The 12,767-nt window shown below is 37.7% G+C and overlaps 1 protein-coding gene across 2 annotated transcripts in view; it reads left to right on the forward strand.

The window, feature by feature from the left end:
• The first annotated feature begins 308 nt into the window (after positions 1 to 308).
• kcnk2 (potassium two pore domain channel subfamily K member 2) overlaps positions 309 to 12,767 on the forward strand; it is a 203,777-nt gene continuing 191,318 nt past the window's right edge. Inside the window, exon 1 of one of the 2 annotated variants that reach the window (XM_062972089.1) lies at positions 309 to 715. In XM_062972089.1, the coding sequence (XP_062828159.1) occupies positions 682 to 715 (34 nt within the window). In that variant the 5' untranslated portion in view covers positions 309 to 681. The remainder of the gene's footprint in view (positions 716 to 12,767) is intronic. The other variant, XM_008125851.3, reaches the window with a different exon arrangement.

The raw sequence follows: 12,767 nt of genomic DNA on the forward strand, positions 1-12,767 counted from the left end.
ATCTACAGGCACAGTGAAAGCTTTTATTTCCCAGAAACTGAATACAGAGAGGTTCTTATACACACACATACACACACACTATGATTGTATTTAGTGACCACAGGGCCTTAAAAATAAACCGTGGCTATGTAGATCTCTTTGTCCTTTAAAGAATGGAAAATATTATGTACTTCAGACCCTGCTGAGTCTCTAAAATTCTTTGGATGCTATTGCAGTAGGGATGGCACTGCATTCAACACCAGGACGCCTTATGAGAGAACAATAGGGAGACAAAATAAATAAGTATTTATTCTGATCACCTCATTCAAGCTCTCATCTTTTTCTTTCCCCTGGATGTTTTCTTATGTGGCTTTTGATTCTTTGATAAAGGACTCTCGTCAAAAGTACCTTGATGAAGATTATTTTGCAATTAGAGCAAGTCGTTGTTTGTAAAGTGCTTTGAAGATGCAAATCGTCATGCAAATGTGATAGATTTAATGCCACTAATGACTTATTGATTTGTGTGCGATCACTTGATTGTTTAGGACAGGAAATACAAGCACACAAATTTGCATGAACTTAAGAATGAAAAATGCTATTTGGAGGAAATGGATCCAAGTGAATCAATCTTTGGAGGAATGGGAAGAAAATGCTATATCCAAGAAAGGGGGAAAGCATGCTGATGCCTAATTATATCACCAAATGATGAACCTACAAGCACGATATCACTTCCATTGTAAGTATCCTTTCTACAAATCAAAATTGATTATCACAGACTAGTGATGCAACATATTTGAACTCTGGAGCTCAAATTTAATGTTAGAATAAATAAGATCCATGCTGGACCTACTGGAAATTAATAATTCCTACTTACTAGACAATATTAATAAAGTGCTTAATATATTGTGTTTCTACTACTGTGGTTTTCAGTGGACAAAAATGATTTCATACTGGGCACTCTGAAACATGAAACTTCAGTATTTCAGAATTTAATTGGCTAGACACTCCAGTAAAAAGATTTTTTGCTTTAAGATATACAGTAGATATATCAAATTTTCAGCGTTCATGTGTGTCATGAAATATTGAAATAAATAATTAAAAAACAAGATATTATTAGTTAATCTAGACTCATCTACAATTCAGTCATGTGTATATTTGTAAGGACTGGAGTTCCATGTATGCCTATCTGGAAATAAATCACTTGAACATATTTCTCAATAAGATTACACAGGTGTGTGTTGCAATCTCAAAGGATTTAAGCAGCCTAAGCATTTACAGTAGCCCACTCTTGGTATTCCTTTATCTAGAGTACAATATATTCTTTCAACTTGTTTTGTATCAGTTTAGGAGGACTGACACACACAAGATTCTCCTCTTGTCCCCAATATAACTTTTTCAGTCCATGGCATTATTTGCCCTTGACATTACACTATGTAACATGAATTTTGTTCCTGGATTATAAAAGCCATTTCCTAATTGGTTCTATCATGACAAACATGGAAAAGGTTTATTAAACTGCATTTTTTTTTTGTTTTTGTGGGACATCCAGCAGCATATTTTGCTACAGGTTTTCAATAAATATCTCATTAAATTTCACCCTCAACCAATTCAACATAGTTTGTGACAGCCACAAAAATGAAGTTACTGGAGTATAACAGCTACTTTCAAAGTACGTACTGCACAATTAAACAGGAAATAACACTTTCAAACCAGGAAAATGTTTTTTTTTTCAAATTTTGTTACGTAGTGTTACAGCCTACAGTAGAATATACAAGAAATCCATTGCTCAGCTTAATTACCCATTCAAATAGATGAAAACTGAAGTAAATGATAACAGCTAACTATATGTATCTTAAACTTTGAGATCAAAACACTTTGAAGCAAATATGAAAAACTAAGAAGTAATAGGACAGCAAAGTTCCTTTCTGCTTACCTTCTCCTGCCTGATTTATCTTTCCTTGGACTGCTTACCAAATGCAGTAGAATGAATGCTTAACTAAAAACTACTCTGACCTGTCATTAGAAGCACAGTATTATTTTTAGAATAGCCTCAGAAACCAAATGTTTAGACTTCAAATTGTATTAAAGTAATCCTCAATACTGTGGCACAGAATTCAATGAAAATATGCACTATATAATATCCCCTAAGTTTTAGTTCCAGGATCCCAGTGGTTTTATACAAAATTTTGTCCATTTCTTTTTCCCAGTGGAATTGATCCCCTTAGAAAGGGCTAATTCCAACCAATTCTGTTAAGAAATAAAGGAAGTGTTAATTATGTTATTGTTTTAAAAATGAAAAACAAAAGACATGTAGCACCAAAACTTCTGCAATATTGGCCCAATTCTTGTTGAGCTTTCTCCCTAACACAAGGCAACTTTCCTGCACATTTTGGATCGGTGTGACCAACATTTTGAAAAGTTCTTCATATAGGTTGTGTTTAGACTTAACCCAAGTTTGGGGCTGGGGTTCACATTAATTTTTAAAATTAAGAGTCTGGAGAATTTTGTGAGATGATTACTATTAGACTAACTCAGGCAGACAGCTGTGGACAATTATACAGGCCTCTTCTACTTATTCACGGTAATCTGAGAAGGAATATCCTTTACCAAAGAATGAAGGCAGGCAGAGTCACATTCATTATTCTCCTTTTAAAATGGATTGGTGCAAGTGTGAATACATAATCCTAGTTCATTTTGTCTTCCTCAATGTACACGATCATGATTCTCATCTCTCCCAGCCATCATGAGCATGCTTAAAAAATGTTTATCATGTGCCTTCAGGTAATTTCCAACATAGGCTTCACATTTATTGTGATTTGCCTTAATATCATTTTTTTTAAAAAAAGAAAGTGATATACAGGCATGCTAATATTAATAATTAATAATAATTCCAGAAATCAGTTAACTCTGCTCTGGTGTGTTGATTACAGAATGGGGCTTTTTTTCAAATTATAGCTTGAACATCTCTTAGCTGGAATTCCAAAATCTGAAATACTCCAGAATCTGAAATTGTCTGCCTGAGTGGTGGATACACCTTTGCTTTCTGATGATTCAATGTATAGAAATTTTGCTTCATGCACAAAATTATTCAAAATATTTTATATAAAATTATCAGCAGGATAAATGTACAATGTGTGAATGAAACATAAATTAATTTCATTTTTAAGATTTGGTTCCACCTTCAAAGATAACCATATTATGTACATGTATTCCAAAATTCAAAGCACTTCTGGTCTCAAGCATTTTGAACAAGGAATTTTCAACCTCTGTAGGACCAAGTCAAACAAGTGAAAGCTGACCATTTGGTTGATGGGGCACCAGTATTATAAACACATATAATGTGGTTGTGCATAGCATCCAATCTTAAGGCTGTGCTTCAGGAGCTCCTGGATTAACTGATGATTTACATCCATCTTATGGCACAGAGAAACCTTGCTTTGGGCATAGTTATAGATGATGAAGGCTAGGAGCTGAACTTACGGATTGCGTGTCTCTTGACTTTGCAGAAGGCAATGGCGTCCTTTTGGGCCACCTAGCTGGGATTGAAGGCATTATTCATTGCTGGAGAGCCCAAAAGGTGGTGCTCTGGGACTTCTGCTTGACCCCTTGCCCATTAGCCTATGACTTTTTTGTATGTCTTTGTGTGTGTTTGATTATTTTTTGTATTGTTTAACATATACATAAAACTGCTGGGAAAAGTTGTCTGGAGTTGTGGGGCCAGGTGACAATAATATGGTCACATTACGTAACTAACTATTTATCCCTTCTAATTAACTCTAAGGAAGGTCTTTTGATTCTAAACCAGTGTCTATCATTAGTAATAGCCTTAATGAGAGCTTTTAGCCATATCCTACCCTACTTTGATTTTCTGTTTTGTTTTTGTTTTCAAAAAACCCATAATTTTAGGATTGCTTTTAATTCTAATCTGAAGTTCTGTCAGTCTGATTTTAATTGCATTGCTCAGAAAACCACAAGTATTCTTATTTTATCTAATTTTCATTTAAAATTTATCCATCCCCCTATATTTCTGCATAGAAATAAATGTCAGTGTATACTTGTAAAACTCATTCATGCTGATGATACCCAATTTTATTTGCATTTTGTATCAATTTTTCCATTGCTTAATGTAAAAAAACAAAGTTAAGTGGAACCTTGACTTATGAGCACCCCAACTTAAGAGAATTGAGTTAAGAGCCACCACTCAGCTGTGTTAAGAGCAGGATTTGAGTTAAGAGGTAGCACCAGAGGGAGCACTAGTGCCAGAGTACAGGGCTTTAGGGCTTCAAGTAAGCAGCCTCCATGCCTTGTGCCTCTGTGCCTCATGCTCTTGTCTGCTTTAGGAGATTGTTGTCCGCTTTGCTCTTGTCCTCCTTGAGGAACTTTGGATTAGTTGATTTTGTGTGGCTTTTATTCCTGTTTTGTTTGGCTTCATGAAGAGAGAGAGAGAGAGCAAGAGATGGAGGGAGGCTGGAAGGGCTACAGAATAAAGAAAATGATGCTTCTGCCTCTTCACTTTGTGCTTCCTTGCCACAACTTTGTGCTTCTACCATTTTAAAATTGATCTTTCTTTTTAATTGTTCCATGTGAATGTGTATTTATACATTATTTGTTATTTATAAAGTACATTTCCTTATTTAAAAACACATAACAAAAAATTGGGGGCAGGGTTTTGTGGGCCCAAAATCAGTTTTGATTATCGCCCAGATGTTATCCTATATTGGACCTTTAATGCCTGGGTGATTGTTTAACATTTTAACTATGTCGATTTTAACTATGACCTATTTAAATTGTTTTTAAATTGTGTTGTCTGATGTCCAAATTGTTATTCTATGATTTTATGTGATTATATTGGGCTTGTTCCCCATGTGAGCCGCCCCGAGTCCCCTGCTGGGGAGATGGAGGCAGCATACAAAAATAAATTTATTATTATTTTATTATAGCCAAGAAAATATTAGCTACTCAATAGCTTGGCTACTCAACTCTTCTCTTTTGGGCTGTGGCCCAGGAGAGGCGAGTTTCCAGGACAATGTTGAGGAAATACAGAAAGTTCAGGAGCCAATTTTCTGTGGGCCACCGATATTGCCAAAAATCTCACTTGACACCTCATGGAAGATGACCAGAAGCTGAGACTTTACTTTCTTTTTTTTCTTTATAGACCTATTTTCTTTTTTCCTTCTCTTTCTTTTCTTTTTCTTCTTTGCTTCTTCTTTCAGTTTTCTCTGATGCTGTGAGGATTTTATCATATATGGAAAATAGTCAATAAAGATGATTTTTTTTAAAAAAATCTCACTTGACACCGGAGGTTGACACATGTCTTTACTGTCTAGGAATCAATGTGCACTTTCAAAACTTGTGTACCAGTCGCTTTTATGCTTAGAGATGTCTGATGTAGCTAAGATAACATGCCTTAGGGCCCTTCTTCACATGCCCTAAAATGCGGAAGAAACTGGATGTGTGTGTGGCTAAATGATGTTTCATGAAAATGTGTGCTGATTCAGATTAACAGCTGAAAAATACTTGTTATAAAGGTGCACTTAAAACCCGATTTTGGCTGAAGAAAGTGGATATTCTAATGACTGCATATTCCTGCAGTCAAGGAAAACACATTCATATACTCTGGTGTGGATTGCTCCAGTGCATTTGTGTGTTTAAAGTCCCAAAACAGCTGATCTGGATTGTAAATAATTGGAGCCATTAATACATTGATGGCTAAATAGAACCACAAATGGAAAGCAAATACAATGAGAACTCTCTGAAAATATCTATTAATCTATTTTCTGAATGGAGGGGTTAGTATTCTGATTGTCGTTTCCACAGAGCTTTGTTTTGGGCATCCTCAGGTTTCAGGTTGGCAGCACGCATGTCTTCATTGATGGTATCCATCCATCTTTTCTTTGACCATCCACATGGTCATCGTCCTGCAGTCTCCAAATGTAGTGCTGTTTGTGCTACTGATGTTGGTTCTCTTTTCATTACATGGCTGTACCATTGTAGTCTTGCTTCCTGCATTTTCTTGCTGATGGTTTTATTCCTAGTCTTTGACGGATGTCATCATTTGCCACATGGTCAAGAAGTGTCAAGCCAAGTGTCCATCTCAGCATTTCTATTTCCATTGTGTTAAGGGCTTATTCATGTTTCTTTGTTTCTGGCCAGCACTCTGCCTCATAGAGGGCTACTGAGTGAACAACTATAGTGTATATCTTAGCCTTGAATTGTGCAGGCATTTTTGAGTCAAACTGAAGGCCACTAGTTTGCCGGCATTTCAACCAGGCTGCATTTATTTGTGACCGTAAGTCTGGCATTATGTCGCCATTTATGGAGACCAGTGACCGTAGCGATTTAAATTGGGTGGCCTTCTTTAGTGCTTGTCCATTAATTTGAATTGTTTTTCCAGTTTGAAGGCCACATTCCAGATACTCTGTTTTGGGTATGTTCAGTTGAAGTCCATTTTCACTGAGTTTATCACTCCATGTCTGCAGCTCTTGTTGGAGTGCTGCAGGTTTTTGGTAGCCAAGTGCTATGTCATCTGTATTTTTTAATGCACAAATTCCTATAAACACCACACATATCACTACAAATGAGATATGAGCAGCATACATAGGAATTTGTTCATTTTTTCTCAATTAGTTCACACAAACACTTGTGTGTTTGTGTGAGCTAATAGAAAAAATGAATAAATTCCTATGCACACTGCACATAACTCATTTATACTGGAAAAAAGGAAGGAAGAAACAAAGAACAATATAATTTTTAAAATGAAAAATAATTATAACCAACAAAAAATTAACAATATTCCAGTGGAAAACCACAGGAGCCATCCAGTCCAATCGTCTTCTGCCATGTAGGAAAAGCACAATCAAAGCACCCCAACAGATGGCCACCCAGCTTTGTTGTAGTAGTGGTACAGTAGTAGTAGTAGTAGTAACAACAACAACAACAATAACAACAACAGCAACAACAAAAGCAGCAGCAGAAACCACAGGGGGCCATCCAGTTTAACTCCCTTCTGCCATGCAGGAAAAGCACAATCAAAGCACCCCTTGACCGGTGGGAGGGAAATAGGGTTTTGGAAGCAAGGAAGGTGAGGGGAAAAGAATCTGGGCAGCAAGGTAGGTGGGAAAAAGCTTTTGGGGCAAAGGAGGCTGGGGGAGGGGGGAGGAGAAGGCAAGAGGAGGGGAAGCTTGGAGGGGAAGGAGGAGGAGGGAGGGAGGAACCACAGAGCCCCTCATGATGCTTTGTGAAGCCCCAAGGACTCAGCAGAACGCACTTTGAGAACCACTGGTCTAACTATTCATTCCCATCTACTTAGGCAACGGGATGAGGAATAATAAGTTTGGTCTACATGCTTCCAGCCAGAATTTGGATGCAAATAGAAGGTGTATCCTGAAGCCACAATAACTGGAATAGAAGGAGGAAGTTAACTAAGCAAATATACTGTATAAAGTTCCTGGTAAGCATTGCAAGTTGCAGTAACAAATCAGTTAAGCCTTTTCAATTGTAGCAGGCTGCTATTTTCCTAGCTGAGCTGGAAATTTTCACACAGCTCTTTCCTTTCGCCCTGAGCTGAACCTTGCAAAATTGGAGGCTTCACACTTGTTTCCCACCTGGATATAATAACCCAAGAAAACTGGAGACTTAGGGCTGGGCTTTGAGATTTGGCAGCCCTATACCACTTGTATTCTCCAAGAACTGATATATAGAAACATGGCAACTCTTTTGGTACTGGAGGGCATATATTCATAATGAATAATAGTACCCACTGGGTTGCCTATTTGTTTCATCCAAAATCTTGGCATGGGCAGCCTTGGCAAACAACTCCTTCACCATGGATTCAACACTTAAATCCTGCTTGGAAATCCACATACCTCTATGACACAATGTCCCTGTGGATCAGCTCAGAAGCCTGTAGTAAGAATTGATAGTGCATCCAATTGAACACGCCAGCTAAGTGACAAATGGCTGCCTTGATCTACATCTTCAGACTACAGTTGCCTCTGGCTGTGAAACTGATGGAGTTTATCTCCCTCCCACTCAGTGCATTAAAAGACTGAGGAGCATGAGGGAAATTGGCTAATTGGTGTACAGGTAAATGCAGGTTTTTTAAAGTATAACTAACCATAGAGAGAGTTTCATTTCAAAGCAACAAGATACTGCATTGATACAGGAATATATCTTTAGCAGTTTTATTTTTTTAATAAATCTCACTCAGCCTTTGTTTTATTAGAGATGAATATAATCTACACAATCAACTAATATGCAGTGCCACAGAAAGCTCACTTTTGCATAAATTATATAGATGTATTCAAATGCTTATTGGTATGTGGTTATTCTGTTTCTTCCCATCTTAAAAATATGGAAGGATATAAAAATACTGAGAGCATTGAAGTTCCATAACTCACCCACTAAAACTCCTATTCCTATCCAGTTAGTTTTTAACTATGAATTTTAAACTCAGGTCCCATGTCTATTGTAATCTTTGTGCTGTGTGTATGTCACACCCACACCCACATACACATATATTTTATGTTGAAGTGTTTTAACTATGTTTTGCCCCACCATGAGGTGCAAGGACAGACAGGAAATAAATACAAGAATTACTAATTTTTTGCTAAACTGAGGACATCTGTGTAACAGTTGTCAGTCTAGTTTGGGCTGACTAATGCCCTTCAGATGAGTGGGTATAGGGTAGAATATTTGGAGAAGGTGATCTTGTTAGTTATCGACACCCAAACTGCATAGGGAATAGCAACCAGTATATTGTACACCACAGGAAAAAAGAACGAGTCCTTAGAGAAGCAGAGCAAGTTGCCTAGAACACACAGGGTTGTCTTCTAACACAGGGGAAGGTCTGGGGATGAGGGGACATTGCTGTGAATGCTCCTTCATACCACCCATAATTTTCTGCCTGAAGCAAACACCTCACTCTGCCTTGTTATAGAATCAACCTTAGCTGTGATATACACATATTCCCATATCTATATCAGTAGCTGATAATTCTCATTTGAGAAAGGTGCTTAATTTTATGTCTGATCGTTTTCAATATTTGTTGCACTCAGCCTATCCAAGCTGGAGAGAACAAATCTTTTTATTTGGGAAAAGTGAAGATTTAGCATTAATTCTTCTTCCTCCCAAATGTTGTATTAGTATATGAAAGTTCTTTAAAACCAAATCTAAATAAGGCTTACAATGCTTGGTGGCCATTTTGGCCACTAACATACAGTAGAGTCTCACTTATCCAACATTCGCTTATCCAACATTCCGGATTATCCAACGCATTTTTGTAGTCAATGTTTTCAATACATCATGATATTTTGGTGCTAAATTCATAAATACAGTAATTACTACGTAGCATTACTGCATATTGAACTACTTTTTTGTCAAATTTGTTGTATAACATGATGTTTTGGTGCTTAATTTGCAAAATCATAACCTAATTTGATGTTTAACAGGCTTCTCCTTAATCTCTCCTTATTATCCAACATATTTGCTTATCCAACATTCTGCCAGCCCGTTTATGTTGGATAAGTGAGACTCTACTGTAATTATATCAGCAAACAGAAAGATCATCTCCAAATGTGAAGAGTTGCTTAATGAACTGTCCATCTGAGAATGTGGAACTGAAAATATTTTTGACACAAACTAACATCTTTGCCCTTTATCTGTTTGAGTACTGCCTGCTGCTTGGTTGCTCTGGTCTCATTTTCCCTGTGTTCCAAATTAGGAATGTATCATTGCCTAAAATATAGTGTGATAGGACTCACCATAAAGGTCACATCTTTTCAGAAAGCAGCTGAAACTCACACAACAAATGAAGTATGAACTAACTTGAGTTGCAGTTACCATTTGGTAGGATAACTAACACTTTTTTTTGTAGTTGTGGCTGTGGTTGTTGTTGTGTGGCTTCAAGTCATTTCCATTTTATTGTAATCCTAAAACAAACATATCAAAGGATTTTCTGGGACTAAAAGTATGCAACTTTCCCAAGATCCCCTCATCAGTTTTCATGGTTGAACAGGGATTTGAACCATGTTCTCTAGAAACATAGTTCAACACTCAAACCACTATGCCATGGTCCTTGCCTTAGGCGATCCCTCGTAGTTCGAAGATGATGGTCCTCCGTCTTCGCTATCTTGGGGATGGATCCGTAGATGGCTGAAGAGACCTATTCTTGATCTGCATGTTCTCCCGCAGTGAGGACATCGGTTTCCAGGTGGAAGGCGGTCTCGGTCAGGGTTGGCTTGACGGGCCTTCCTCTTGGTACGTTTCTCCCTTAAGCCCTCCATTCGTGCCTCTTCAAACTCTGCAGCACTGCTGGTCACAGCTGACCTCCAATTAGGGCCATGGTAGCATATGTCTTATATGTCCATGGAGGGTCCTGGGCCCAAATCACAGTGGATTCCAATGGCTTCTTAAGAATGGCCATTGGGAAGACATGAAACATGCATTTCCTGTTTTACAAAACTACATTTCTTCATCAAGGCATTCCATGACCCTGTTGTCTTAAATGAAATATTACAGAGTGAACTGATGTTTATGTACCAATATTCCACTTCCTTCTAGGGATATTTTATATCCCACTGGTTAATACTGATAGTTGTTGGCATCTTTAATGAAGAAGGTAACAATAATAACTCTATATGAAGCAGGGCAGCAGTGATCACACTGCTGCTCCTTTTTTGTTTTGTTTTTTGCAGATGTGAGATGACCAGAGGCAGGGAGATGGAGAATGTGATGGAAGACAAGCCATAAAACCCAGAGCAATAAATATAAAGTGGCCATGGTGGTTGCCTTTGGCAAGTGATCAGTGTAGACCACTGGATGGAAAGAGGAAATGCAGCTGCAGAACTGAAATGGATGGAGAGAGGAAAAGGAGGGGCAGATGGAATAATGGCAGAAGAAATCTCTCTGCAAAGGATCAAATTAACTTCTTGATTGCAATAAAATATATCTTTCTTTTTCATCCCTCTCCTAAAACCTTCCTGGTTGAGGTGGGAACAGAGAGAGAGAGAGAGAAAGGCCCCTTCCACACAGCTGAATAAAATCCCACGTTGTCGTCTTTGAACTGGAATGTATGGCAATGTGGACTCAGATAACCCAGTTCAAAGCAGATATTGTGGGGTTTTCTGCCTTGATATTCTGAGACATAGGGCTGTGTGGAAGGCCTCAAAGGGTGGTGGAAGGAGGAAGAAAGAAATTAGGGAGCAGGGAGGTCTGGTCACTTTGGAAATGGCTTCACCATTACAACATGTGGCCTCCAGGGACTTTTGACAGATAGAAGGAAGAGGACCTTCCTCATTTTAGTATAAAGTCTTGACCAAATTACAAGTCCAGAGCTACAGATAGCTGCAGGCATCAAGATATTGCAGATTATGGGTAAGGTATAAGCAAAACTGGTGATTTCAATTATTGTGTATTTCAAAACATGGTGATATGTATGTATGTGTGGCGTGTGTATTATTTTCCTGCTGTCTAAGGAAGTCAAACTTAGTGACTCTGTAATCCAAAATAGACAAATATTTCAAATTATAATATAGATGAGAGTAGTGAATTGTGAAGTGTGTGTATGCTTAAATCTGTCTATTTTTGGAACCTGTCAGGTGCCATAATGTTTTCCCTTGTTCTTAATTTTTTTAAAGCAACATAATTGCCATGTCAGCTCTTGAATCATCTTCACTCCACTCATTTATAAACAAAACAAAAAAGAGGACAGTGAAACTGCTGAATTAAAAATTTTGAAACAAACAAATGGCTCAAAATATACTGCACTCTGACCCACTGTTTTTTAGGGAAAACTTAATAGTATGTTGATCAATATTACTCCTATTTCATGAATGCTGGAAATTCTGTGACCCTTGAGCTGTTTTTGAATTGCAGTTTCCATCATCCCTAGCAAACATATTAATAATGAGGAATGATCCAAACCATAGTTCAAGAATATCTGGAAGACTTCACAATTCACTGCCCTCATCTATTTTATAATTTGAAATATTAGTCTGTCATGGAATACATACCTGATCATGGTGTCACCAGTTTTTACCCTGTTATCAGACAGGCACTAAAATAAAGTTGTAGTAAGGTTAAGACCCAATCTGGCAATAACTTGTTTATTTCTGAACAAACATTTTGGGTTAATGTATACACATATGTAGTCTATAATGTACATTTGTCATTTAATTTTGTGGAAGGCTAATCATTACACTTATCTTGATATGCCAAAGGCTTTTGTGGAAATTTAGAACTGATTAGCAAACCTTGGCTTTTAGAAGGAAAGTGATGCTTGTGGTCTTATTGATCTACTTACATTTGCATGTTTTTGAACTGCTAGGTTGGCAGAAGGTGGGGCTAATAGTGGGAGCTCACTCCACTCCCTGGATTCGCACTGCCAACCTTTTGGTCAGCAATTTCAGCAGCTCAGCAGTTTAACCTGCTGCGCCACTGGAATCTCTGTGCCACCTGGGGCCCTGGATCATGAGTGAAATAGTCCATCATGTTGATGATAATACTGTTTTGTGTTGCTTTTGGTTCTTAAAATTAGGATTATCTGCTCTGGTTGATTTTAAAACTGGTTTTAGATCTGCTTTTAAATATGAGTTTGGACTTTAAAAAATTGGTTTAATGTTTTAAAAACTATTTTTCTCAATAGTGCCTCTCCTGGGGAGGGCATTATATATGTGCTTTGAACCAATCAACCAAGAAATGTAAGCAATGCTGGGCAAAGTTCCTAGAAGTAGAAGTTGAGTATCGCTTATCTGAATTCCCTGGGGCCAGAAGCGCTTTTTATTTTCAAT

This window comes from Anolis carolinensis, chromosome 1 (assembly GCF_035594765.1).
Source record: "Anolis carolinensis isolate JA03-04 chromosome 1, rAnoCar3.1.pri, whole genome shotgun sequence".
NCBI classification, from domain to species: domain Eukaryota; kingdom Metazoa; phylum Chordata; class Lepidosauria; order Squamata; family Dactyloidae; genus Anolis; species Anolis carolinensis.